The sequence below is a fragment of the Perognathus longimembris genome, chromosome 3, assembly GCF_023159225.1.
Source record: "Perognathus longimembris pacificus isolate PPM17 chromosome 3, ASM2315922v1, whole genome shotgun sequence".
Lineage (NCBI taxonomy): Eukaryota > Metazoa > Chordata > Mammalia > Rodentia > Heteromyidae > Perognathus > Perognathus longimembris.
The window spans coordinates 78,778,694-78,805,246 of NC_063163.1; the positions used below are offsets into that span (position 1 = coordinate 78,778,694).

At 55.5% G+C, this 26,553-nt stretch overlaps 2 protein-coding genes across 7 annotated transcripts; one reads left to right on the plus strand and one right to left on the minus strand.

The window, feature by feature from the left end:
* Nucleotides 1-111: 111 nt before the first annotated feature.
* On the minus strand, nt 112-5,801 carry Srrd (SRR1 domain containing). Of its 3 annotated transcripts, none has more exons than XM_048342747.1 (7): nt 5,608-5,801; nt 3,650-3,690; nt 2,400-2,659; nt 2,203-2,301; nt 961-1,115; nt 642-687; nt 112-240 (listed from the first exon to the last, which is right to left on the minus strand). In XM_048342747.1, the coding sequence occupies exons 1-7, from the start codon at nt 5,760-5,762 to the stop codon at nt 130-132; spliced, it is 867 nt and encodes a 288-aa protein (XP_048198704.1). In that variant the 5' UTR covers nt 5,763-5,801; the 3' UTR covers nt 112-129. The 3 variants fall into 3 exon arrangements, with proteins under 3 accessions (XP_048198704.1, XP_048198703.1, XP_048198705.1); XM_048342746.1 differs by having other exon boundaries at nt 130-372; nt 5,608-5,798; XM_048342748.1 differs by having other exon boundaries at nt 134-283.
* An 11-nt stretch (nt 5,802-5,812) lies between these two features.
* Nucleotides 5,813-26,049, plus strand: Hps4 (HPS4 biogenesis of lysosomal organelles complex 3 subunit 2). 4 transcript variants are annotated; one of them, XM_048342742.1, is made up of 14 exons: nt 5,813-5,914; nt 8,039-8,269; nt 10,434-10,524; nt 11,916-12,059; nt 14,250-14,357; nt 14,642-14,758; nt 15,844-15,938; nt 16,564-16,636; nt 18,623-18,659; nt 19,148-19,250; nt 19,588-20,302; nt 23,718-23,850; nt 24,183-24,285; nt 25,293-26,049. In XM_048342742.1, the coding sequence occupies exons 2-14, from the start codon at nt 8,229-8,231 to the stop codon at nt 25,462-25,464; spliced, it is 1,932 nt and encodes a 643-aa protein (XP_048198699.1). In that variant the 5' UTR covers nt 5,813-5,914; nt 8,039-8,228; the 3' UTR covers nt 25,465-26,049. The 4 variants fall into 4 exon arrangements, with proteins under 4 accessions (XP_048198699.1, XP_048198700.1, XP_048198698.1 ...); XM_048342743.1 differs by having other exon boundaries at nt 5,909-5,951; XM_048342741.1 differs by lacking the exon at nt 5,813-5,914 and adding an exon at nt 6,000-6,288.
* The last annotated feature ends 504 nt before the right edge of the window (nt 26,050-26,553 follow it).

The window sequence follows — 26,553 nt, forward strand, 5'->3', positions numbered from 1 at the left end:
GGACATGCACGCACCCTCAGGGACAGACGTGGGACGTGTTACAGTGGCAGGACTGCATCAGAAGACCTCACTATCTCCACATTGTCCCCACACAGGACAGGCAGCACATGCAGCCCTGTATGCAGCTCTTCAGTGCAGCCCCTCTTCTGTGGCACCAGGGTTCGGGGGAACAGCTGCAGCATGGGCAGGCTGCTTCCTGATGATCTCCAGGTCCTCACATTCCTGGTAATTGGGCTCCTCCTGAAAGGCCCACAGGTCCCTGGGGAGTTGCTCCAGCCGTGGCCTGGGGAACCAGTGCACGGAGGTGTCATTGAAGGTGTCCGCATATTGTGGGGTGTCCGGAAGCTGCAGCTCCTCCAGGCCCTCTAGGACCTGTGTGCACAAGTCCAAACGGAGAAAGGGCTGGTGAGCCCCAGCAGGTCCCCCACCCCCCTGGCCCACCTGCCAGCCTTGTGCAGCAGGAAGGACTAGGGTCTCCTGCTGTGAATCACACAGCCCTAAGGATGGGGTGGGGGGGGGTGTGCACGTGATATGGAGAAGGCACTGAGATGTCCCAGCTTTGGGAATACAGGGATGGCCCAGGAGAGAGTTCTCGCTTCCTGCCACCACACCCTCCTCCCAGCCTTCCTTTCAGTGCCTACCTTTGCCACATACGGGTAATTCTTGTGCAGAACCCTCGTCAGCATCCTAGAAATAAAAATCCCCATCGGGAGGAATGAGAGTGTAAGAGCCAGATGACCTGACCTGGCGAGGGCTTAGGCGGGGATGTGGGCTGGCTAGAGGGCAGAGAACATGGCAACCAACACCTAGGTCCTATGCGCCAAGAGTGCAATGGTTGTCCAAAGAGCAGGGAAAAAGGATTTGTGAACAGATGGTTCTGCTGACATCTGTGGAGCCCATCACATTTCTGGATGGGCAGCAGCTTGGCCTCGGGGGACAGGACCCATGTGCTCAGCTCACCTTTCCCTGAGGCCTGTGAAGCTGTTCCCAATGACCACCATCTTGGAAAGGGCAGCTACTGACCAGTTGCTCCATAAAAGGTTGTTATACAGCGCTGTCCCACAGTGTGGCATGTAGAAGATGGTGGGCTCGCCTTGCACACTCCGCTTCCCTTCCTGGGTGCAGTGGGAACAGCAGTGAGCCCCACCCCTAGCTCCTCATAGCAAGGATGGAGCCAGGGGCAGGGCTGAGACTGAGGGATGCCAGGTGAGCCACATTAGTCACACATGAGTGTGACATCTGTGCAATTACACAGGGCTAACACAGTCTTTGTGCCCTGAGCACCATGCTCCTCACTGGCCAAATGGCTTCTTGGGCAAGGATGGGGGGGCAGGGAGTAGCAGTGGTGGCAGTCTCCTTGCAGTCACATCCTGCTGAACCCTGGCATAGCCAGATCCCTTCCAGGAGCTCCCTGGGGGCACTGTTGCCCTTCCTGAGGACACCATAACCTGCTCTTGGCAGGGAGCACAGCTTGCAGTTCTGTCACACTGGCAGACTTCAGCTCTACCTCCAAATTCTACCTGGGCCTCACACAGGCTTCCTTGCTATCAACATGGTGTGCTATGACTGTTTCCTGGTGGTGGTATTGGCTTAGTTTCATCACCCCTAGCTCCATACTCAAGTGACTGGAATCTAATGGTAGGCTGGGTGTGGAGGTTCAAGCCTGTAATCCCAGCACTTGGGAGGCAGAGGGGTCACAAGTTTGAGGCTAACCAGTGTCAAAAAAAAAAAAAAATGAACAGAATGGTAGGCTAAGCTGGCCACCCGTGGTGGTGACAGCTTAGTGAAGTTCTCATCAGAGGACGAGCTAGGAGACTGGCGAGGGCTAAGCTCTCATTGTCATATCAGAGGACTAGCTAGGAAACCTTTGTTTGAGGAGCCCAGGGTTAGTTAGGTGTCTGCTCAGACTGGCCATGCTTGTGCCCTGAGTTTTGCAGTGTCTCCATAACACCTGCCCTGGGCCAGGACAGTCTCCTCCCACTGACTGTGCACACTCAACACACATGGTTTCAAGCTGGGTAAATGTGTCCTGCTGATGGGACAGCATATGCTGCCATGTAGGTGGCCCATCAGGTCTGCTAGGGCACTGGTGGGCAGGTAAGCAGGGTAGAGGAGCAGCCCCAGCCTCCCGTCAGTCCTCTGCAGACCTAGGATCCTCTGCTCCGCCACAGTCCCCTCTTCCCCCTCTCTAAAGCCACACACCTCGTTCTCAGTGAGAACAGCCACGCCGAGCATGCTGAGAACCGCAATTTCAAGCTGACTGAACAGAGGGTCATAGACCCAGCAGTGATTTCTGGGTATCTGGAGGGGGGAAAAAAAAGAGTTATTTCCTCCCAAGCATCCATGTGTGCACGGTGTGCAAGTCCAGGGGGGAAGGGGGAGGGGGACACCAGGTTTACCTGGCACCGGTCCAGCAGGAGGAGCAGAAATGCCAGCTGGGTGCGGGCTGTGATGCAGGAGGCGAAATTCCCCAGCCCATAGCAAACACACTGCACCAGGCAGGCATCCAAAGCCAGGCTCCCTCCTGGGTGGAAGCCAGCTGCCCTGTCTGATGTGGCTGGTGGTGAGTGAAGAAACAGGCTTCCAAGGGCTTCTGGAAGGTTCCCTATTGGGGACTTCATTTGTTGCAGCTGCTTTGAAAGGCATTGCCTGATGGGTTCTGAAAGAGCAGGCCCCCAGATTCATTCAGAGGGTGTACTCCAACCCCAGAAGCCAGTCATCCAGCAAACAGGGCCACAGGCCTGGAGTGCAGCCCCAGCCCCGGTTTCCACTTAAAACCAACCTTTTAGATGCTAAGTCATTTAACAACACTATTGTACATGCAGGCAAGGCTCTGAAATGTTTTTGAGAAATCGAGACAGGGCATGTGTGCTTTAAGAACAAATGAAAACACTAAATGATCTCATAAACACGTCGGTGCTCTTGTCCCTCTTACACAGATACTGAAATTTATTTGAACAAGTCTGTATAAATGGAACCCCAAACCCATACATTCCAATGGTGAAGTTTGAATTGTCTCAAAGTAGCCAATCTATCTTCTTATAGGATCCCCAGTTAGGAAAGTTCTCTTCCTAGTATGACTGACATATGCTTGCTAAATGAGTAAAAAAGAAGAAAGTAGCTCCTTGCTGATCAGAGAATCCTTTCTGGAGGACAGCAAGAGGAGAGATGAAAACTTAGTCACCAATATTCTCTTAACTCTTTCACCACTGGCAATAAATTTGGATAGGTCACACTAAGCTTGGCAAAAGCTTTGTTCAAAAGGTTCATTCCAATTATACATAATTAAAACACAAAAGGGCAGTGCCTAAAGATTCAATAGAAAGGACTTTGTGTTCTCTGTGCGCTAAATACAAACACATGGAAATTCCCCTCAGAAAAAAAGCTGGAGCAAAGTTTTAGCAGAAACAGTGAGGGAATTTCTTGCCTCTGCAGCAGGCAAGCACTGTTGTAAGCACCTAACCTCATTTCACTGACAAAATTCCACGACAGTGCATGCGTACCATGACCCCCACCCCACAGCTGGGTCTATGGGATCAGTGCCAGGAAGAAATCAGCCTCAGAACCCCACACAAAGCATGTGTGGTGAATCAGTGTCCTCAGCCCATATTCAGGCCTACCTCCCTCCCATCAGCCAGGTGGTACCCACCTAGTGCTGAGCTCCAGAAATCAGAGACAAGCAGGTCATTCCTGTGGAGAAAAACAAGGTGAGATAATCTCTCACTTCCCAGCTTCCCCAGTAGTAACTTTGCCCCACCAGGAGCTGAGAGGCTGAGAATGACATGATGTATCATCTGACACCAGGCCTGCCCTTCCTGAGGGAGGGATTATATGAGCATGGGTGTACTTGTGAGGCCAGAGCCCCCAGGTTCCCAGGGAGGGGTCTGGTTTAACACAGCCCTACTGGACCAAACCTGCAGAGTCAAGGGTGGCTTAGGACTTAGATACAGCCTTTCTAGCCTCGGTTTCCCCTTCAGAATGAGGAAAGAACTGTTCCTACCATGCAGTGACAGGACAGATTAAGTGGACTGACACGGCATACATAACAGGTACTCAAAAATAGCTTCTGGTTGTTAGAAATAATTCTAAGAGGGGTTGGAGGCATGGTTGAGGCGGTAAAGTGTCAGCCAATGAGCGAAAGTACCAGATCAAGAGTTTGAATCCTGACGGGACAAAATAGTTCTAAGAGAAAAGCAAAACGAGACAAAATTAAGCGTTTGGGCTTTCTTTATTCAAATCAACTCATTTCCACAAATCCAGAGCAAAACAAACGCAGCAGAGAATTGGAAGGAACAGAATTTGAACCAACAACCTCTGTAAGTCCAAGCCAGCCTTCAGGAAGCTTAGAGAGGAAGGGAGAGAATTTAAAGAACCCTGTCCACCACACTTAAAGGGGTAAAGGAGTCCAATATCCATGGGAGGGCTTTGGAAACGCAAGTCTGCGCAGATCAGCAAGCCAAGCTGGGCACCCCTTTCCCAGTACAGTGGTGACAACAGCCCAGGGGAGCTCTTGGGGATTTGGAATTGGGTGGGAAGTAATGTCATGAGATATGTAAAGTTGCTTTTTCTGGATCAGCCAAGGATTTCTTTCTATTCACAGGTGACCCTTGGGTAACCCTACTTCCAGAGGTAAGGAGTCCACAAAATTAGCCTAATTCCTTCCCCCTGTGATCCTCCTTCATACACTGATCTGATGTGCAGTTGTGTTAACTAAGGCTGTTATTTGTTTAGTGTCAGTCCTGGAGCTTGAACTCAGGGCATAAGTACTGTCCTTGAGCGTCTTTTGCTCAAGGCTAGCACTCAACTACTTCAGCCACAATGCCACTTCCAACTTATTTGGTGATTTAGTGGAGATAAGAGTCTCACTGACTTTCTTGCCCTGGCTGGCTTCCAAGAGCGATCCTCAGATCGCCTCTTATATAGCTAGGATTACAGGAGTGAACTACCGGTGCCCAGCTAAATCTGTTATTTAATGGGCTTGACTAAAACTGCAAGTAAGTAAAGTAAGAAAACAAAATAACGGCAGTAGATAACATTTACTGAGTGCTTCCTGTGCTGAGAATGGACTGTGTGGGGAAAGCTATTGGGAGTGAATGGGGGAACGGGGGGAGGGGTTAAATGGGCTGGGATGAAAAGTCCAGAATAATGGAAAGCCAGGTGCACAAGTTTCAAAGTCACTAAGGCCTGGGTCTGAAATATGGCTTCACACATTACACTAGTGGGATCCTATAGCTGCTTTAGCCAGGGTCAGGCACCGGCAGCTATGGGTAATCACGTGCTCATCAGGCTGTCTCGGGTGGACGGTACCAATGAACTGCCTTCGGGCATCCGCAGCAAGCGCTGGCCCAGCAAGGGCCCGGTTCACGTCAATAAACCGTGGGATCCTCAGAGATAGCGGTCTTGCTTCCACCTCCTCCCCCGAAGGAGAAATGGCCAATCGCCCGGGGCCGCTCGGCTCCCGCTGCCACAGCAGGAGCCGCAACCCCGGCCGGGCGCGGACCGTAGCCCAGACCCGCGACCTTCGATAAGGCCTCACCACGAGCCCAGCCCCGCCGTACAGACGGGAGACCGAGGCTCAGAACCGCCCTGCTCCCTGTCCGCACTCACTCGGCCTCTCGAAGGCGACGAAGCACGACTCCGCAGTCCGCCTCGACCTCCGCACGAGCGCCTCCAGCGTTCGCGATTCTCTGCCGCCGCGCGGCCGAGCGAGGCCTCCCGCGCGAGGAGACCGTCTGCCAGGCCTCCGGGGCGGCCGCCGCCATCGGCCTCTGGTATCACCGGCCCGCGCCGCCGCGGTACCCGGAAGAAGAGGAACGCGCTGCCGGTGGCGTCATCGCCGTGCGCCGGCTCTCCGGGGCCCAGGGGGCGGGGCGCCTCGTGACCTCTGACCTCCGGCGAGCGCTCGGGGACGCGCGTGAGTGGCGGGCGCCGCGTCGCTGCCCAAGGTGCAGGTCCAGCTTCTCGGAGCCGCTGCCTGGCTGTCCCCGGGGGTCGGGGTGGGGCTCGGGGAGGGGCTCCGGACGCCGCGGGCGGGACCCGCCTGACCCCGGCCTACGCTTAGTCCCCGGGGTTCCGCGCTCGCCATCCCCCGCCTGTTCCGCACCCCGTGGCCCCCTTGCCCGCCTCCCACACCTCCGCCGCTGCTCCAGCCCCCCCCGGCCTCCGCTGTCCCCTTCTTGGCTGTCCCGGGTTGGTGGCCGTCGCGTCCTAGCCTTCCACAGCCTGTCCTGGTCACGCCCGGATCCCCTCCCCGAGGCCGCCGCCGCCTCTCCTCCCGTCGTGTTAAAGGTGGGGTCGCAGGCGAGAGCGGCCTTGCTTCCAGGAACGGAGACTCCCCGCCTCCCTACGGGTGCCCAGACATGTTCCTAGCTCCTTAGCGTGCCACGAGTGGGGCCTGGACGGGGGCATTGCACGGTAACCAGAGCCGAGACAAAACCGAGGGGTTAGGGAGCTTCGAAACGCACTGGGCCCTCCCTACCTAGCTGCAAACGGTTGGGATGCTTCTCAGACAGCAGGACGGCCTGTCCCCTGAGCACGTTCATGTGGAGCGAGTGGCAGCAGAAATACAGATCCGAAGAGCCCAAAGGGGTTTCACCTGAGAGGATTAAACCTTGTTTTCCCATAGATTTATCCAGACCAATGAGTGGGAGTCCTGGGGAGGCAGGTTTTAGATGGGTTGGGTGGAGGGATGGCCTTACTGCCAGGGACTACTTACTGCTCTGTCTCTTCAGCTTCCAGTGCTGTGAAGGTAGTTGTCTTTATTTTTTGGAAAATTGAACAGACAAGGATTAGAGTCCCTACAGACACACAATTCCATGCTAACATTTGAGTTGTCCTCTTTTTTTTTTGCCAGTCCCGGGGCTTGGACTCAAGGCCTGAGTGCTGTCCCTGGCTTCCTTTTTATTTTTTTTTCCCTTTTTCATTTCTTTATTGTCAAAGTGGTGTTGCAGAGGGGTTGCAGTTGTCCCTGGCTTCATTTTGCTCAAGGCTAGCACTCTACCACTTGACCCATAACACCACTTCCAGCTTTTTCTGTTTATGTGGTGCTGAGGAATCCAACCCAGGGCTTCATGCATGCAAGGCAAGCACTCTACTGCTAAGCCACATTCCCAGCCCTCATTCCCATGAGACCCTTATTTCCAATTAACCACTAAAAACAAAACAACAACAACAAAAAAAAACAGAAGTAGAGCTGTGGCTCAAATGGTAAGAGCACCAGCCATGAGCAAAAAAAAGTTCAGGGACAGTTCCCAGACCCTGGGTTCAAGCCCCAGTCCCAGAACAAAATAAAAATAAAACAATAAATCAACAGAACTCTTTAGGCCTTGTACTTCCTCTGCTACCACTCTAGAGTTACACCTCTAGCTTGGATTTTTTGGTTTTTGATTAATTGGAGATGGAGATATCAGCCTCTAGCATAGCTAAGATTATAAACATGATCTACCAGCACCCAAGTTTTTGCTTTTTTGAAAATTTGCTCAGCTCTGAGTTTCTGGGTGGCCATATTATTTTTGAGCTGTCAAGGCGACAGTGACTTAATTTGGGTCCCATTGTTACTAGAGTGGCCACTTTACTGTATAGCTGCCCTTCTCACCTAGTGCTTTTTCACACTTATTTTATCTTCTGGTCATGTACTTACCATGACTGTTGAAGGAACAAAGGCACATTATTTGAAGTCCCTGCTGCCCCCCCCCCTTTTTTTAGAACAATTTTCACTATTATAGAAAGCTCTTTTGAGGCATTGCCTTTATTTAATCCTGCCAAATCACATGGCAATTTGTGGGTTTCTGAAATAATCTGTTCCTTGTGTTTACTTCAGAACTAAGGCACCGATATTTTAACTGGAAAAACGTCAGAATCTTTGAAAGAACTTGAGAGATGGCTTTGAACTAGACAAGCTTGGAATCTTATTAGAAAGCTGCTTCACCCAGCCTGCCTTTCTCCTGTGGGGCTTTTGGGGAAAGGAGCTTGAGGAGATCAACATGTGGCAGCCATGCTGAAACTCCTGACTCTTAACTGGTGCATTTGACTTCTCCAGGGGTTTGGTCCATTCCCTCCCTGACTTCTAATGTGCTGGCACAGAAGGGAAATAGCACTTTCATGCTGAATGAAAAGCCTGCAAGTGACAGTTGTTAACAGAAAACAACCCAGATTCTCTGGTTTGGGGATCCATCTGAGTAGAAGAGAAAGCAGAAGAGGTGAAGAGGATGGAGATGGCCTAAGGGTAGATGGCCACCTCCACTTCTGCAGAGACAAAGTCGGCCTCTTGGTGAGTTTCAGGACCCCTGTTGGGTAGCTCTCTCTGGGCTGCTGGATGGATCATTTGCATGGGAGTGCACGCTGGTCATCTGCACTGAGACTGAGGCAGGAGGATCTCAAGTTTGAGACTAGTTTGTCTCAAAACAAAACTTAACTGGGAAATAATAGTAATCTTCAGGCAAGTTGTCTTGATTCTACTTCTTCTTTTTTTCTTTTGCCAGCCCTAGGGCTTGAACTCAGAGCCTGAGCACTGTCCCTGGCTTCCTTTTGCTCAAGGCTAGCACTCTGCCAACTTGAGCCACAGCACCACTTCTGGCCTTTTCTATATATGTGGTGCTGAGGAATTGAAACCAGGGCTTCATGTATACGAGACAAGCACTCTTGCCACTAGGCCATATTCCCAGCCCCTGCCTTGATTTTAAGAAACAAAAGAGCCAGGTGCTGGTGGCTTATGCTTGTAATCCTAGCTACTCATCAGGTGGAGATATAAGGATCTCAGTTCAAAGCCAGCCTGGGCAGGAAAGTCTGAGACTCTTATCTCTAATTACTGAAAAGTCAGAAATGGAGCTATGGCTCAAATGACAGAGTGCTAGCCTTGAGCATCAAAGCTCAGGGACAGTGCACATGCCCTGAGTTCAAGCCCCAGGACAAGCACAAAATAACAAAGAGTGGGAAGAAAAAAAAGAAAGAAGGGAGGGAGGGAGAGGGAAAAGAAAGAAAGCCACTTTTCTTGGAGCAATCCCATGGAGTGTGGGGCACCACACTGTTCCAGAGCTGGTGTGGTCACCTTGCACTCCTGGGCTTGGTCCTCTCCACCCGGACTTCTTTCAGGGAACAGTTACACTGCGGGAAGAAGTGAGGCGAGTCTGGCTTTGGGAGGGAATTGTGCAGTGTTTGCCTAAGCTGCCTGAGACTGCTCCCTGCCAGCCTCACCCGGGCCCATCCTTTCTCCTGGTTAACTTCCACCGCCATGGGAGGAACATAGACTAGACTCAGCAGGATTTAGTGACTGCTTTTATAGGTGGAAGTCAGCCAGTCTTCTTTTGCCTGCCTAGAAGGGCACAGGGACTTCCCCTGGGAACTGGGAAGTGGGAGAGGAAGGGAGGAGGAAGGGAGGGAGCCCTTTGTAGTCACCTGGTCCTGCAGTGAGGTGCACCTCTAGACTTTGAGGAGCTGGATCCTGCTGGAGGCAGAGGTGGTGCTTGTCACTAAGAAGCTGAGGTGGGAGGCATAGGCAGGGCACAGATCCACATGAGCACAGTACCAAGTGACAGAATGGTCCCAATGCTGCCCTGCATCCCTGTGGTATGCTGCTGCCTGACCTGGGTGCTTTTGGAGATTGTAATTGGAAATGGAGTATTAATGGTTATCATTGTGCCAGAGAGTGGCCTGTAAGAGTCTAGGAAGGTAGTAGATGTAGTGATGCATGCCTGTAATCCCAGCTCTTGGGAGGTGGAGATAGCAGGATAGAGAGTTTGAGGCAACCTGGATATACAGTGAGCCCCAATCTCAAACAGTAAGGTGAAGAAGGTCTTGAGAAACAAAGGAGATAAGTCAGCAGGAAGATTCCTCTAGGAACCAGGGTGCAGGCTGAGGGAAGTGAGGGCTTGCTGAGGAAGCATGTCTGAGTGATGCTTAGAGCCTGGAAAGATTTTGATGTTCAGAGAGGAGTTTGGTGTTTCCCTGAAAACTCTGAAAAACCCATTATCCCCCTATTATAGACTCAGTACCCTTCATTGACATTGCATGTGTGACTAGAAGTAGAGCTTGTTTGAACCTCAGTATGTCTGGGCAGACAGCACAGAGCCCATCGGCCTCCATGACAGAAGCGGTTCCTGCTGGGTGGCCGAATGCAGCACTCAGCCTGCCAGGCAGCTGCAAGGAACATAGCTGACTCTGGTAACCGCCCTCCTTATCAGAGCTGAGGAGCACAGGCCAGGCTGTGCGGCTGTGTGGTGAAGGTTGAAGTTCATGACATTTCTCCTGCAGCTGGGCAGAGGCGGGTTTCCGCCTGCTTGTCTTGCCTGCTTCTCTTGCACTGTGGAGCCCTGTTGTCTAGTGGTGGCTCCTGGTTTATCTCCCAGCCCACGAGGGGTCCCTGGCACCCTGGGTCCTCTGGGCTGGCCTGCTGTCCCTGGCTAAGGGATCATGGCTCCATTCTGCTCTCTTGCCAGGTGGAATTATTTTCTTCTTTATGATGGCTCCAAGGTAAAGGAGGAAGGTGACCCAACCAAAGCTGGCATTTGCTATTTTTATCCATCTCAGGTAAGCTGCAGCAATGGGTGCTGAGCTTGGCTGCACCAGGTGCTCTGCTCTGCTGTGCTGAAGCCAGTGCTTGCTTCTTGGCCTCCTCTTAAATGCCCCCCCTCCTCAACTTCTCCAGCTCTCCTATCCTGTGAGGTTTTGATCAGCTCTTTTTAAAATGCTTTGAAACATACACTAAGGTAGTGAGGAGAACATTTAGCCACACCTAGCATCAGCACATCAACAACTTGACAGGGAACTCCCCTCCCTCTCCATGCTGTCTTCTAGAACAATTTGAAACAAACTCAGAACTTTGGGATATTTTACCAGTATCCAGTCACCAAAAAGGACCCTAAAGATCACCACACCTGACAAAAGTTACAGTGGTTAGTAACAGTAGCGTTAAAAGCATCTGACACCCAGACTGTACTGATTTCGCCCTGTTATCTTAGATGCATTGGGTCTGTTGGTCAGCCCTCTTTTCTTCTCCACATCCCTCCCTCCCTTCTTTCCCCATCTGTTCTTTATCTTTTCTAATCAGAATCACGTTTTCTATTTGCCTGTTTCATTCTTACGTCCCTTTATAACAGTCCTCACCATTCCCCCCCAAACCCCAGTTCCATGGAGTTTCTGGGGCGGGGGGGGGTATGGGAGGCATCCTCCCATGTGGCTGGTTGTGTCCTCATGGTGGCATCATATCCTGTCTTCTCCACCCATGTCCTTGCAGTTAGCTGTGGGCCTGTGTGGCCACAGGGACTGCACTTGCAGTCTTTCAGGAAGGTGGCCTTGTTGTGGCATCATGTCATGCCACAGCTGGCTGTCCAGTGGCTCTGTGAAGGCTGGGACTGGTTAGGATTCTGGGTGCTGCCATGTGATGGCTGGGATTAGCCCAGGCGCCTGGTCCCTCTGTGCAGGGCGCCTGCGTGCCCAGGTGTGTGCCCTTAACCCTAGCAACACAGAGCGTGTGCAGTCATCCCAGGTGCTCACTCGGGGTCCCAGCAGGGTTGGCAAGCCCACAGAAGGCCTGAGGTTGGTGGTCGAGGTGTTGCCTGCCACTGGTGGGCTCCACCACATGTTCTTGGGGGGTGTGTGTTACTTTTTATTCCTGGCTCCTGGGCATTATAAAAACAGGCACATTCCTGGGAATGTGGCTTGGTGGTAGAGTGTTTGCCTAGCATGCATGAAACCCCGGGTTCAATTCCTCAGTACCATATAAACAGAAAAGGCCAGAAAATGGTCCTGTGGCTCAAATGGTAGAGTGCTAGCCTTGAGCAGAAAGAAGCTCAGGGACAATGTGTTCAGGCCCTGAGTTCAAGTCCCAGGACTGGCACCAAACAAAAAACAACACCAGGCAGCAGGCTGTGGCTTCTGTTGCTCATGACCTGTGTGTGGAACCCTCCCTGCTCCCACAGACACTGCTGGAGCAACAGGAGCTACTGTGCGGACAGATCGCCGGTGTGGTGCGCTGCATCTCCCACATTTCTGGCTCCGCCCCCACCCTCATCCGCCTGCGCAAGCTCAAGTTTGCCATCAGGGCTCAGGGAGATTATCTGTGGGTGAGTGAATGGGTAGGATGGATGCCAGGTGTTGGGGTGGTCTGTGGGCCCACACTTAGACCTGTTGTCCACACTGCTGCGACACTGTACAATGTGGGTGTTGTGGAGTGTCCCCCTCAACCCGTGGGCATCTCTTTATTTGATGCTAGGACTTCGAGCATGTAAGCAAGCTACACTCAGTCCTTTGTCTGGAGCTTCCCTATTGCTTTTTTGGGTGAGCAGATATTTTTAACTGTAATGCCTTATAGTCAGTGTTTTGTGTTCAGTGCTGTCACATCCCAGGGAACCATGCCTACCATTTGGCCCTCCTTTTTTTGTTGTTGTTTCTGTAAGAGTTGTATAGTTTACAAAAAAATAAACATTTACTTTTTTAAGTCTTTAAGTAGTTATACAAAGAAGTTGCCATGCAACAAAGCAGTTTTTGAATACAGTGCATTTTAATCAGTGTCACCCCTTTCATCACTTATATAGTTTTTGTCCTAGGGGTAGGCATCAGTAGCTCATGCCTGTAATCCATTGTGGTCCAAAATCAACCTGGGCAGGAAAGTCTGTGAGACTCTTTTTTTTTTTTTTTTCCCCTGGTCATGTGAGGCTTGAACTTTGGGCCTGGACACTGTCCTTGAGCTCTTCAGCTCAAGGCTAGTACTCTGCTACTTGAGCCACAATGCTACTTCCAGTTTTCTAGTGGTTAATTGGAAACAAGAATCTCATGGACTTTCCTGCCCAGGTTGGCTTTTGAACCTTGATCCTCAGGTCTCAGCCTCAGCTAGGATTATAGGCGTGAGCTACTGGTACCCAGCTTGTCTGTGAGACTCTTATTTCCAATTAACTACTAAAAAGCCAGAAATGACACTGTAACTGTAAGTAGTAGAGCACCGGTCTTGAGCATAAAAGCTTATAGACGTTCCCAGGCCCTGAGTTCAGGCCTCAGGACCACACGCACAATAAGTAAATTAAAAAATAACTAAGTCAATCTATGTTCTAGATTAATATTTATGAGTAGTATGGGCTGGTTTTGCCAACACTGCTGTGGAAAGCTATACCCTGGCCCTGTTGATGGCTGTTTTTTCTTTTTTAAACACTTTTGTTTTTTAAACATTATTTTTTGTTTATATGGTATCAAGGAATCGAACTCAGGGCCTCATGCATGCTAGGCAAGCACTTTGCCACTAAGCTGTGTCCCTGGCCTGTGGATGCTATTTGTCACTGGACAGTTGAGTGTTTAGGGCCTGTGTTCCTCCCTGGTTTGGAAGGCTCTGTGTGAGGTCTATAGTGCCTTTGTTCTTGTGGCTTCACCCTAGGTCTTGAGACCAGTAGTAGAGTTCTTCTGGTCTTAGCTGTTTCCAGGAAAGCTCAGTCCTTTACCTGCTTTGTGTTTGCTCCATGCACTCAGCTGTGAGTTTCTGCCCGGGTGGGCACTTTTGCCTGCGGGCCTCCCCGTTTGGCCTTGGAAATCATTTGTACAGAACAGGACAAGGACAGACCGTTTGCTTCTCTGCCCACAGCCATCTGCCTGTACTGATAATTTTGTATGGTCGGTGATGATGTTATAAATATCCAAATGGCAGGAAAAAAAGCTCCCCATCCCTTCAAGCTGGTGGGTTTGTGATTGGAGCCGCCTTTGGCCACAGGCTGGCGTCAGTGAACAGTGCCAGAGGAGCTTCTGCCCCGTCCTCTGTTCAGGCTGCGGGGCTGTGTGCTTCTGTAATGTCTGCTGTTCCCGCAGAGCAGGTTCTGGGTGAGCAGAGTTCTGGGTTCTGAGAGGCTGGCAGTCTTTGCACAGGGCGAGCTCACTCTTGGCCTCTGCAAGTATTTGCTATGTGGAGTGTGGGCCCTGCACTCTGCCCTGGGAGGTTAGATCTGATGGCTTGCCCAGCAGCGGCTGCAGTACCTTCTCTAGCTGTGCACAGTTCGGTGAAACCTCACTTACCATCCAGTGTCCAGCCCACACGGTACACAGAGGCCAGAGTTGGCCGTGGTCAGGGGACCAGGCATCATGGAGGGGTCCTGCAGGCGAGGGTGACCTGGGGAATGAACAGGTCAGCATGAGTAGAGGGATGGACAAAACCTGTCCTCTGGAGACAGCAAGAGGCCTGGGCTCAGCCTGTACAAGATGGGTTTTGGTGGGGCCCGTGGTGTCTGCTGGAAGCAGGGGCTGTGGGCCTCTCCTCCCATGTTCCCTCATCACAGGCGCTGGGCTGTGCTGTGGAGCTCCCCGACAGCAGCTGCAGGCGGTTTCTGGACCAGCTCATTGGTTTCTTTCATTTCTACGTAGGCCCTGTGGCCCTGGCTTATGAGGTGCGTATGCCACGTTGAAGCGTCCTGTGGGCCTATGTAGCAAGCCAGCATGGCCAGGATGCAGCACCACAAACCTAGGCCAGTTAGAAGGGCAGGCACCAGCTGCCGCCTTTCCCCAGTCAAGGCGGGACACTGGGGGGGAACCTGGCATGACCTGGGTGGTGACAAGGACAGGCTTCTTGCAGGGGCTGGCTTCCCAAGTCGGGAGCACCTGCCGGGAGCCCCCTTGCCAGAATCTGTGCCCCCAGCTGTCAGGTGCCAACCATGGACTGTGGCTGTTGCAGAAGCGATCGAGGGAGGAGCTGGGCGCGCAGTGGGATGCCTTCATCCAGCGAGTCCTGAGCAACACCACCGAGCTGCATAAGATATTTGACTCACTCTGGAACCTCGACCAGACCAAGGTGACCCCCGCCTCCTGGCCAGCGCTGTGCCGGGGTGGAGCTGCGCACCAGCCTGGCATCCTGGCAGCTAGGGGAGCAGGAGACGAGGCAGGCATGGCCTCCAGAGCCACTTTGTTGGGCAGCAAGGGCTGTGCCTCAAATGCCACCGTGCCATCATCCAGGAAAGGGGTCGCCTGGTTGGCCGGACGCTCCTGTCCTCTTCCCTCCATGGGTACCATCTGATTAGCTGGCTCAGCTAGTCAGCCTCTGAGAGGGCAGGAAGGGTTTGTGTGAGGTATTCTGCTCACCACCAGCCCTCAGTGAGTGTGCCATGCCTGTTTCCTCCTCATCCCACTCCCTAGTGAGCACTGTGTAATAGGTGTGCAGGGCGTCACCTGGCCAGGGACTCCCCATTCCTGTCCTGTGAGAGGATTTGGTGATGGTGATGGTTGGTGGCTTAGGCCTTGCAGGGTGGTGGGCTGGGGTGGTGGGCTGGGCTGGGCCCTGTCGCGGCCAGGAGAAGAGAGGAAAGGAAACTTCCACTGGGCAGACACTCCAGGGCTCTGTTTCTATTGTACTGAGTGCTGGCAGTCAGGCAGTGCGGGGGTGGGGGGGAGGGGGCCACCAAGCCCCCGATGGGGCTCAGGTGCTTGTGTTCAGCTTTAGGGACTTGTGGACACGTGATTCCTCATGCAGACAAGAGTTGGGCCAGGCAGACCCAGTGGGAGGCTGGAGCAGGCTGGCATTTGTGGGCTCCGGGACCTGCATGGTTGCTCGTTCCACCACAGTGCCCCGGGGACTGGGCTGCAGACAGCGGTGGGGTTCCCCACCCCAGGGCCGGGGTTGCAGGCACTTTGTCCCCTCTGCTGCCCATGCCTGTCAGCAGTGACAGCCAGTGCTCTGGGCCATCTGCTTTGTCCCCTAAGAGTAGCCGGATGCCACGTTCTCAGGCCTTTGTGCCAAGAGTCTGGCACTTGACAGTATCTTGATGGGTCTTGCTGTGGGACACTGCCTCACTCCAGGTTTGGGATGGTGAGCTTCCCGTAAGTAGCAGCCCCCTCCCCCTTCTGAGCGTGCCCATGAGGCCCTACACTCTCCCTGCCCAGGTGGAGCCCCTGCTGTTGCTGAAGGCCACACTCATCCTGCAGACCTGCCAGCGCGCACCTCACATCCTGGCAGGCTGTGTCCGCTACAAAGGGCTGTGAGTTATGCTGAGGATGAGGGGTGGGGGATGGGAGGGTGTGCGGGGCTCGGGGCTGGGGCCCAGCCTCTGGCTACTTAAGCACAGGCCGGTTGGGTGCAATCATGACTTAGGGCATGTCCCTATGTTTAGGCACAGTGGGTGCCGGAAGTGGTCCTGTTGGAAAGAGCTGGGGTAGAGGAGGGACCTTGTAGTTGTCAGAGCAGCCATGTACAAACACCAGCAGCAGCATGTGAGCAGAGAACTAGCAAGCCTTCATGGAGTGCCTTCGGCAGCTCTCCAAGTGCCCCGTGAAAGTGAGCTCCTCTGGCTCTTTGGTATCATGAGGACAGGTGCTGGGGAAGCTGCAGGTTTGCTGGGGTTCTTGCTAGCTATGTGTGCGGGCTCTCATGTCATCCCTGGAAAGATATTTATAGCCCCCCCCCCACCTTGGTCCAGCCTGGCCAAGGAGTTTGGGCCTAGGAGCTGTCTTCAGGGACTGCTGAGGACCCTGTAGGCCTGTGCCAGCTGGAACTTGATGCAGCCAGGGCCCCAAGGCTCAGGCAGTGGGAATAGGCCTCCTTCAAGCTCAGAGGTCCCCAGTGCTGCTGCTTATGGCATTAACATCCTTGTTTCTGATCCCTAGGATTGTGAGTACCCAGCTTCCACCTTCCCTTACCACCAAGGTCCTGCTTCATCAACCTGCACCTGGGAACCAGGTACCCAGAGCCCATGCTGGGCGTGGTGGGGACATGTTCTGACACCTCGGCACCTCCTTCTGCCCACTGGGTCTCACCACAGTCCCAAGCAAGATGGAAGCACATTTCCTCCATGTAGTGGGCTGGGTAGCTGCTGCTTTAGACCAGTGGAGCTCTGAGCCTGCAGATTTCCACACAGAGATACTGTGGTTTCTTTGGTGGTACTAAGGTTTGAAAGGCAGGACCTCACATTTGCTAGGCAGGTAGGTACTCCACTGCTGAGCCCCTCCCCAGGCCTTCTGCTTTAGTTTACGTTTCCTATGGGGTGGCACATTCTTGTCCAGAACCTGTTTGAGACCCATGATGCTTATATATACGCTTCTCATGGAGCTGAGATTGTATTTTTGTTTTTGTCGGTCATGGGGCTTGAACTCGGCCTAGGTGCTGTCCCTGGGCTCTTTTGCTCAAGGATAGCACTCTACCACTTAGAGCCAGGGCACCACTTCCCCATCATGTTTTATGAGGAAGGTTCACTCTAACTTTTTTTGCCTGGGCTGATCTTGAACTTTGGTCCTCCTGTCTCTGCCTGAGTAATGCAAGTCCAGGTGTGAGCTGCACACTGGCCTGAGATGTTATATTTTCCTGGCACATGACACAAAGGATGTGTCTGTCATTAGGAAGATAGAGCAAACAGTTCCTTGAAGACGAGGCACCTGTTCCATTGTGTTTAGTGGATAGAAGTCCTGCATGAACATTGAGCAGAGGGACGAGTCCTGCCACTGCTGTGTGCAGGCCTCCTAGCCTGCTTACTTGTCCTCTGTGCAGTGTGGTGAGAAAGTGTGGTCCCAGGCCACAGGGCCCTGTCCTGCAGGGGAAGTGGGTAGCCTGCTTTAGACAGTGCAGTCTCTGCCCCCTGCTGGTGAGGTCTGGCAGGATAGCCTTGGGGGTCTCCTTTCCTATCAGGAAATCTCCATTAAGACAGGACTGGCCGCTGGAAAAGATATACCTGCAAACCTCCTCAGTTAGATAAATAGCCGTGCGGTACAGGCTTGGCAAGTACTGGCCAGCTGCCTACAGGGAAATCTTCACGCACCTTGGTTGAGCTACAGCACAGACAGGGTGCGTGGGGCCGAGGCCAGGGGCCTGGAAGGCTGAGATGACACACCTATCATCACATCTATTTGGGAGGCATTGCAGTTCAAGCCCAGCCTAGGCAGCAAGTGTGCAAGACCCCCTTCTCCACAGAAAGGCTGGGCAAGGTGGTATACACCCTTCTTCCCAGCTGTGGCAGGAAGTCTAAGTTGTAGACTAGCCTAGGGCAAAAGAAAAGACCCTATCTTAAGTAAAAACAGTGTAAAAGGACTAGGGACATGGCTCACATAGTAGGTGCCTGCCTAGCACTTATGACTTCAAACCACAGTACCACCAAAATCTCTGAAGATGAGCTGTCACTATAGCTCAGTGGCCAAAAAGTAGCCAGGGGTGTTCTGAGGAGCCTTTCGTGTATTGTTTTGGTCAGAAGCGTTACTGTTCATATGTTTCAAAAGTACAAAAAGGCAGAGGGAAAAGAGAAAAGCGTTAGTATCAGCAGCAGCATGAGCTTGCAGTTGAGGATTATATAAAAGAGTGGTGAGCGCTGGCGGCTCACACCTATTATCCTAGCTACTCAGGAGGCTATGAAGCCGAGCAAGGGGGAAATTGGTTCCAGCCCTGTGGGGCCTGGTCCTATGGGAGTCACAGGTGGTGTCCCAGCCCAGGAACCAGGGCCAGATGTGTCTGTGTCCTAGAGGGAGGGAGGCAACACAGATCTGCACTTTACCCCCAGGGGAAGGCAGCATCCAAGCCTGAAGCAGGCCAGGAGCTGTGTGGCTTGGGGAGTGTTGCTACTGGGGTTGGGACATGCTCCCTGGTTGTGACCGAGTCCTGTGAGCAGAACCGTGCTCCTTGGTGGTTGGGTCGAGAGCAGAGCACGGTGCCCAGTGCCAGCCTTTGTGTGCTTGTTTGCAGAGCCCTCCTGCAGCAGGAGCCTCCCCACAGAAGGCAGGTGAGTGTGTGATGTGGGTGACTTTGGAGAGTGGCACTGTTGCACTGCCTGGCAAGGGTGGAACTGGGTGAAGGCTGGCAGGGCTCATGTGTGTTTCCCCTACTTAGGAGAGCAGTGCGCATTGGGTTCCTAATGGCCAGCCATGATGCTGGCTGCACCCTGAGTTCAGAGCCCCTAATGTGGGGCTGTGCCCCTCTTCCAGGAGCCAGGCTGGGCTGGGCAGAGTCTGTGGCAGCCACGTGCTGCAGGGTCTGGCTGTGTCCACAGGTGGGGATGAGTGGGCTGATTCCTGCTCTCCGGGCTAAGGTCCTGCTCTTGTACTAAGTGCCACTCAGGGTTCGGATGCGGGTTTTCCCCTGCCCTCCCAGCGCTGGGCCAGGCACGGCCTACCTCTGCCCGGGCTGCAGGTGTGCTCCCAGCCTCCCCCCCCAGACCACCCCTCTGTTCTCTGGGGCCCAGCAGCACGCCCTGCCCATGTTGCTTTGCAATTCTAGGAGTGGCATTGCCCTCCGGCGTCCAGATCACCCCAGTGTTCCTGACTGAAGAGGAGGCCGCCAGCCTCCGTGAGTTCGCAGTGCAGTGTGGGGCCAGGTAGGTGGGTGGGTGAGTAAGCAGTGGCTGTACCCACAGCACCCTCAGTACTGGACCTCAGTCCCCTCCTCACTTCCTGTTCATGAGGCAGCACCTGCAGCTTGTGGGCTTGTCAAGGCTGAGGGTGGGCTCTCCCTTGCAGCCCTCAAGCCGCGTGCCTCTGTTCCCCAGCACGTGGGCTCCCCATGCTGATTGGCAGTGGTGCACATGTGTTGGAAGTGCTGCTGCTGTGGGGGGGCAAAGCACCATGGCCTTCACTCCAGTGAGGCAGCCACGGTGCCCTCTTGTCCCCCCTCTGCAGCGGCTGACCTCCCTCCCCCCCTTTTCTGTTTACCAGCTCTCCTGATCCTCCAGCCGAACTCCATGATGGCTTAGAGCTGCACCCTCCCCAGAGCACCTCTGGCCCTGGAGAAGTCGCCAGCAGGCACACGGTGTCCACCGCCATCCCCGGGCCCACATCCCCTGGTGGAGCATGGCTCGACGGCAGGGAGGAGGAGGAGGGCCACTTGCCCAGCCATGGGCCACACAGCGCTGCCTGGAACGGGGGTCCTGGCCGTGGCTCCCCTCAGGGGGAGTGGGACTTGTCTGCAGTGCGTGGTGCAGGAGCTCAGGGGGCATTGGGCTCCTCGGGCCACAGTGCCCTCCTACCCAAAGGCAGCCCAGGCAAAGGTCCGTGCAGCAAGGACTGTGTCCAGCCCTGTGGCAGCCCTGCGTCCCCCAAGGACACTGTCGGCAGCTGCTGCGTGTGCTCTCCTGAGCTGCTCGCTCAGAATGGAGCCCGGGAGCAGTCCCCAGCCCCTCTTGGGGCCTGTGGCCAAGACACCTTCTCCAGGGGAGGGCAGACAGGAAGTGGGCTTTCGGGGGGCTGTGCGGCTCCTGGTCCCCCATGCAGTTCAGACTCTGCAGACACAAGTGACTCTAGCCTGACCCCATCAGGCTCCTATGTAGGACTCGTGCCCGTGGCCCTGTACACCCACAGTGTTAAGGGGCTGGCACTGTCCCTGCTGGCCAAGGAGTCATTGCTCAGAGACGGTGCAGCCATCGAGGAGGTGGTGAGTGTCCCTAGCCCCTCCCTGGCCTCTGTGTGGCCTCTCTTGCCTCCTAAGTGTGCAGACAGGCTGGCTCAACCTTTGACGTGTGGCCCTGGCTAGAGCCTTGTGTTTGTGCAGGGCATGTGATGGTGGTGCCCACCTTTGGGGTTTTGAGGATTGTGTAGGAGCCAGCCATACATGGTGCAGGGCTGCTACAAAGGCAGCCAGGAGGCTGTCCTGCCTCCTGCAGGGTGTGAGGGCATGGGCCTGGGATGAGGACAGAGCTAGGACAGTCTTGCTTCATTTCCCATCTGAGTGACCCGGCCTGCAGAGCGCCTCTGAGCCTCTGCGTCCTTGTCAGTAGCATGGGTGGTGCTGGGCTCCCATTCCAGATGCCGCATGGCCACTGGGCCACCATGAAGCTGCCTCGGTTCCCCACCAGGGCATTCCTGGTGCTGTGTGCTGGAGCATGCTCTATGGCATTGTGCCATGGTCCTGTGGCAGTTCCTATCCACTCCATGGCCAGCATCGCGAGGCTGTGCCCGGGAGCCATCTGCCATCCTAACGGGCTCTGGACGGCTCATTTTAAGTCTTTCCAACCCTTCCCTGCTTAGAGCAGCACACTGACCTCCAGGCTGGGCCATGCTAGGGATGGAGTTGCTATGGTAACAGCCTTGCCTAGCTGGCAGCAGTGGCGGGAACAGTGGGTTGCAGTTGCTGCAGGGCAGAGGCGGTCCTGGGGCTGGTTTGTTTTTCTCCTTAGTCCATGTTATTTGAAGCTGATCTTATTGACATGCGGGGCTGTGGCCCACCATAAACCGAGCAGGTCACCTTGGAGGGGCAGGGACAGGACGGGAGGCTCCCAGGCCTGTCTGTGCCCAGCACTGCTGGCTGGAAGCAGGCAGTGGGACTGGTCTCTGTCCCCTTCCCACAGACCCCCAAGTGCTCAGCCGTGTTGCTCTGGCTTCTCGTGAACTCACTCACTGTCAGAAGGGATGGTGTCCACCCTGCTGGTGACAGTGGGACTCTGGGGTCTGGCTACCCTCTCAGGCCTCGGTTTCCCTGGCCTGTTGTGCACAGAGTGCCCTGAAGGCCAGTGTCTAGATGCTTAAATCAGGCTGTGCACCTGTTAACTGCTCCCCCCCACCCCCGGCCGCTGTGGGAGGCGGTCCACACCTGTTCCAGGATGAAAACCTGGTCTTGGTGTAGTGGAAGCTGGACAGGTGCAGACCTGGCGGACATGTCCCCACACACCTGCCCGGCCCCCAGGATGCAGTGTGTGGACCACACACTGCTGTGACAGCATCCGTGAGCTCACATGTGGACTGGGCACCGAGGCCAGTGGCTCACGTGTGAAGTGTGGCGTGGGGAGCAGGCGTGGAGATTGAGGGCTTGCACGTGGAGCAGACATGTGGGGCGGGGGGCTTGCGCGTGGAGCACATGTGGGGGCCTGGGGCTCAGGGCTTGTGCGTGGAGCGTGTCTGGGGGCTGGCTAGCCCTGTCTGAGGAGCTGAGAGGAAGGACTACTTGGTTCAGCAGTGCGAAGCCTCATGGTGCGATGGGAGAGGTGCTCCTGCCTTTCCACCTCTGCCATCCTTGACCTAGCTACCCAAAACTCCTCCCGCTTTCTCCAGGCCACCCCTGCTGCAGGCTCCTAGAGCCCATGCCCTGGTGGGGCCCAGCATCCCAAGTCACATGGACTGGATGAGTGGAAGGGGCTTTGGGAGAGAGACAACCAGGATGGCTGGGGTCCAGTGGGCTGAGGAAGCAGGAGGCTCGTCGAGGACAGTGCAGAGTGGCTGTTGTAGGGTCTGCCGGAGCCCAAGGGGCTCCCTGACCTCTGACCATGGCCAGCAGATCGCCTGCTCCCCGCCATGGGCTGTCGGTGCACTGTGGGAGGGGCCCCCTGGCGACGTGGAAAAGTAGAGCCCCACACTGCTTCCTCTGCCTGGCAGACTGCACTGCCCAGAGGCCTTGCCGGGATGGGCTGGACATCAGGATCCGGGACCTTGCCCAGCTTCCTTCCTAGGGATGTTCTGGGTCCCATTCCTTTTGGGGGTAGAGACTTAGAAAGTGGTAGCTCTGCCTCTCAGTCCACTGTGCTGGGAGAGCTGTGGCGGGAGCGTGGCAGGGGCCACAAGCACCGGCAGAATCTCACAGCTTTCCCACGCCGCAGCATTATCGTTTGCCTTTCCTCAGCCGTGTGAAGTGCAGAATACATCCTCGGCTGTCCCGCAGCCGGTGATGGCCCCACCTCGCCAGTCCTGCACCCGAGAGTGCACTTGGTTATTATTACTGAATAATCTGCAGGTCGCCCACACAGTGTCCGGTTTCATGGCTCAGCAATTTTGTCTTGAGTAGGAGTCAGGCAGAAGATTGTGGAGGCTGAGCTCAGTGCCCCCAGGGAGAACAGGTTCATCCTGGCTTGCTCTGTTCCCATTGTCCCTCTGAGCGCCCACGTGGGACAGGGTGGGCGGCCGCCCTCTGCAGGCTTGCCGTGAGGCTGTGCTTGTGCATGTACGCACAAACTCATGTGCACACACATCTGTTCACCTGGGAGACTCCTGAGCAGAAATCGAGCATGAGGCTGAGGGCAGGATGAGGTGTAGCCTAGGGCCAGCCTGCGCTCACGCAGGGTTGGGACATCGGGAGAGAGGGAATCTTGGTGTCACATGGACAGGGCAGATGTGATGCCATTTCTAAGACAGGTGTAGCAGTGTACATCTGTAGTTCCTGTAGTCTGGAGGCTGAGGGCAGAAGCATCACAAGGTCCAGGTTAGCCTGGGCTAAAAGCAACACCCCAACTCTAACATGAATCAGAAAGGTGTGAATAAATGTGATTTCTGAGGTAGTTACGTGGGGAGATATGCTTCAGGGCCCGGCGTCACCTCTGGAGCGGCTGCTGCCTCCATGACCCTGTGTGTCCTTCAGTGATGACCCTTTCCACTACCTGACCATAGAAAGCTCACCTTGGTAGCGCTCCGGCTTACCTGGGCATCCCCGTCCACCTGGCAGGGGTGGATGTGGGACTTAGCCCTGGGCATCCTGGTAGGAAGCACCAGCAGGCCCTCCTTGCCTGGAAGCCCCTGTGCGGGCAGCCGGCGGGGATGGCAGCTTGGGGAGTGCCATGCAGCCCTAAAGAAGGGGTGCTTACAGACCAGGAGAGCAGCTCAGCCTGTCAGGCGGTTAAAGGGGGAGTGTCCATTACTGCCGCTGGTGTGCTCCTGTCTCTAGCTCATAAGAACTGCGCAGGCGGGACGGTGCTGTGCTTCAGCTGTATCTGCACAGTGCTGTCTCCCAGGGGGTTCAGAACTGCTCAGAGTCTGTCGCCAAGCCCATTAGGGCTAAGGTGTTTCCTGGGTGCTCAGGTATAAGCTAGGCCCTCAGCAAGCAGAAGGCTGCTGGGGCCTGCTGACCCACTCCTGTGCCTCCGCAGTACCACGGCAGCCTGGCATCCCTGAATGGGCTGGAAGTCCACCTGCAGGAGACGCTGCCCAGCGATAACGTGGGCCCCACTGGCCGCTCCCACAGCTTCGTGCACTACGACCGCGTGCAGAGCGTGCTGATGGGTAAGGAGTGGGCGCTGGCAGTGCAGAGGGCTGCAAGTGCCTTCTAGAAGCAGGTGGAGGGAGCCCTGGGTTCTGGGTACCCCTGGGGGTCGGGTGGACTGGCCAGTGCTTGTTGGCTGTCTCCCTAGTGATGTGTGTTCAGATGTCCACAGCGTCTGCCCCAGGGTGCTGATGTCCTCAGAGCCCCGGGGACTCATGGCCAAGGCGGCCATGCCGGCCCTCTCAGGTGCCTGGCCTTGGCTGGGCTCTGTCCAGTGTCTGGCACTGGGCTTCGGAAGGGTGGGAGGGGCAGCCAGGCTCTGCTCCTCACCATCTCTGTTCCTTCCTGGAAGCGAACCTGCCGCCAGGGCCCGTGGACCGCCGCTTCCTGCAGGTCGTCAGTCTGATGCACTCTGACTTCGCCCGGCTGCCCATGCTGTACGAGGTGACCGCCAGGTGAGCCCCCCTGCTCTGCACCCCCCTCAGGCGCAGTGATAAAACCCCAAGTCCTTGTGGGCACAGAGCTGTGCTAGGACAGGCTGGCCCTCCACTTGCCACCTACCACTCCGGAGCTGGGCTGTGGCCTTCTCATGACACATGGGGCCACGTGACTCCACCGCTTGCCGGCACCTCCTCTGCCCGGGTCAGGTTGCTGGGCGGCTCCAGGATTATTCTTCTTGTTACTCTTATACATGTGCAGACTGAAGTCTCCTCCAGAAGTAGGGTTGTCCATGCCTATCCCCAGGGAGCCAGGGCATGCGGCGAGGTCAAGGGGGTGCTGCATGGGCACCCGGGCATGTGGCAGATCTGAGCTCGCACCCTCCAGGCCTTGTCCTGGCCCCCAGGGATCCCTAGAAGCCAGAGGAGAACCGGCCTTCCTGACATTAAGAAGGGAGCCCAGGTCCACTCCCCAAGGAGGCTGGGTTTCCGCTGTGCCCTGCTTGCCCCTCCCTTGGCCTCCACATCCACAGGACACATGCGTCTCCTGTGCCTCCAGGCCATTGGCCCATGTGCAGAGCAGGTTCTGCTCTCCCGGGACCCCAGCATAGCACCTCATGAGGCGGTGGGGGCGGTGGCTGCTCTGGATGGAGGTGGGACAGCCCTGCCCCTACCCACTCAGCCTTGAAAGCTTCAGGCTCCTTGGGTAGCGCCTACTCTGGCCAGGGCCCCCACATGCTGCCCAGGCCCCCCCCCACATGCCTCCCAGGCTCCCCACATGCCTCCCAGGCCCCCCCCATGTGCCTCCCAGGCCACCCACGTGCCTCCCAGGCCCCCCCCCCACATGCCTCCCAGGCCCCCCCCCCCCACGTGCCTCCCAGGCCACCCATGTGCCTCCCAGGCTCGAGGTGTTGAAGGAAGACAGTGGTCTGTGGGTATGGCGTCCTGCAACCTCCGTGAAGTGGCAGCCAGAACCCTACGGGCGTGGCACACAGTAGGTACTGGCTTTGTTGCCCTCCCTGCAGGAGCGCTGCCACAGCCGTGTATGCCTGCTGCAGCCCCGCCCAGGAGACCTACTTCCAGCAGTTGGCACCGCCCGCCCGCAGCTCCGGCTTCCCTAGCCCCCAGGACAGCACCTTGGGCCTCGCTGGCAAAGCTAGGCAGAAGCTACTAAAACATGGGGTGAACCTGCTCTGACTACACCCCGCTGCCCACCCTGTTTCCCAGGCCCCACCGGATGGCCCAGCTAGAGGGTACTGAAATGTTCCCTCTGTCTGTGTTCCTTGCAACGTTTCCTAGTGTGGGACCTAGCCCTTGAGGAGTTACCCTGCTGGTAGGGTGTGGGGGTCACATGGAACAGCCAATCCTGCAAGGCTGTAGGTGGTGCTGGCCTGGAGTCCGCTTGTCCCTCTGTGTGTGCCCCCTGTCCTGCAGGCCGTGGAGCTCTGTGGGCATCAGCTGCCTCGCCAGCTTGGGGCTCCCCAGTGCCCCTGGAGGTGGGGGACAATGCCCGAGTGTAGGGCATGGGGTGGTGGCCTGTACTCACTGGGCTTTGGGTGAGGGCTGGGCTGGGAAGCTCCTGCAGTGGAGGGCCCCCGGCCATGCCCGGCCACACCTCCTTGGTGCCTCATGCTTCGGGGTCTGTGGGGGAACTTCCCAGCTTCTGTACAGTGTCCAACCAGTTGTCTGGCCCATGATGCACCACAGCGATGGGTCTGTCACAGCCTGGTGTCTTTTCCCTGAAATGTGTTGTCAGGGCTGAGAATAAAGGGGCCAAGAGCACTGTGGAGGGCTGAATCATTCCCCAGGATTCTTGGTGACCAGGCTGGGGTGAGGGCTAGGGGTGTGTGTGTGTGTGTGTGTGTGTGTGTGTGTGTATGTGTGTGTGTGTGTGTGTGTGCATGCATGCATGTGTGTGATCCAGCAGGTCTCAGCTGCCTGAGGAGCTAGGATTACAGGTGTGAGCTGTGGCTCCCAGCCAGTGACCTGTTCACAACATAGTAGGGCATCAATAAAGGCCAAGTCTCCTGGGGCCACAGACACTCTGAGGGTGTCCTGAGGAGCCAGAGGCCTCCCCAGGACCCACTGCCCCCTTGTCCTCCAGTACCGTGGGAGCCAAGGCTGGCCCCCTGTGCCAAGTGACAGGGCACTCATCTGCCGTTGTAGTATTTGCTTAGAAGCTAGGCATGGACTTGCACGTTTGGGTCGTTGTGGAGGGGACTTGCAGTACCCATTACAATGCTGCTTTGTCATTCTGTGTGGTCTGGGATAACAACAAGAGCAGGT

Bases quoted from the DNA above. Each gene is read 5' to 3' on its own strand.
- Hps4 (XM_048342742.1), top strand. From the start codon at position 8,229: ATGGCCACCTCCACTTCTGCAGAGACAAAGTCGGCCTCTTG. The intron at 15,939-16,563 runs GTGAGTTATGCT...TCTGATCCCTAG, and splicing joins TGTGTCCGCTACAAAGGGCT to GATTGTGAGTACCCAGCTTC. The intron at 19,251-19,587 runs GTAGGTGGGTGG...TCTGTTTACCAG, and splicing joins GCAGTGCAGTGTGGGGCCAG to CTCTCCTGATCCTCCAGCCG.
- Srrd (XM_048342746.1), bottom strand. From the start codon at position 5,762: ATGGCGGCGGCCGCCCCGGAGGCCTGGCAGACGGTCTCCTCGCGCGGG. The intron at 1,116-2,202 runs GTGTGTGGCTTT...CACTGCACCCAG, and splicing joins CTGTTCTCACTGAGAACGAG to GAAGGGAAGCGGAGTGTGCA. The intron at 373-641 runs GTAGGCACTGAA...TTGTGCACACAG, and splicing joins ATTACCCGTATGTGGCAAAG to GTCCTAGAGGGCCTGGAGGA.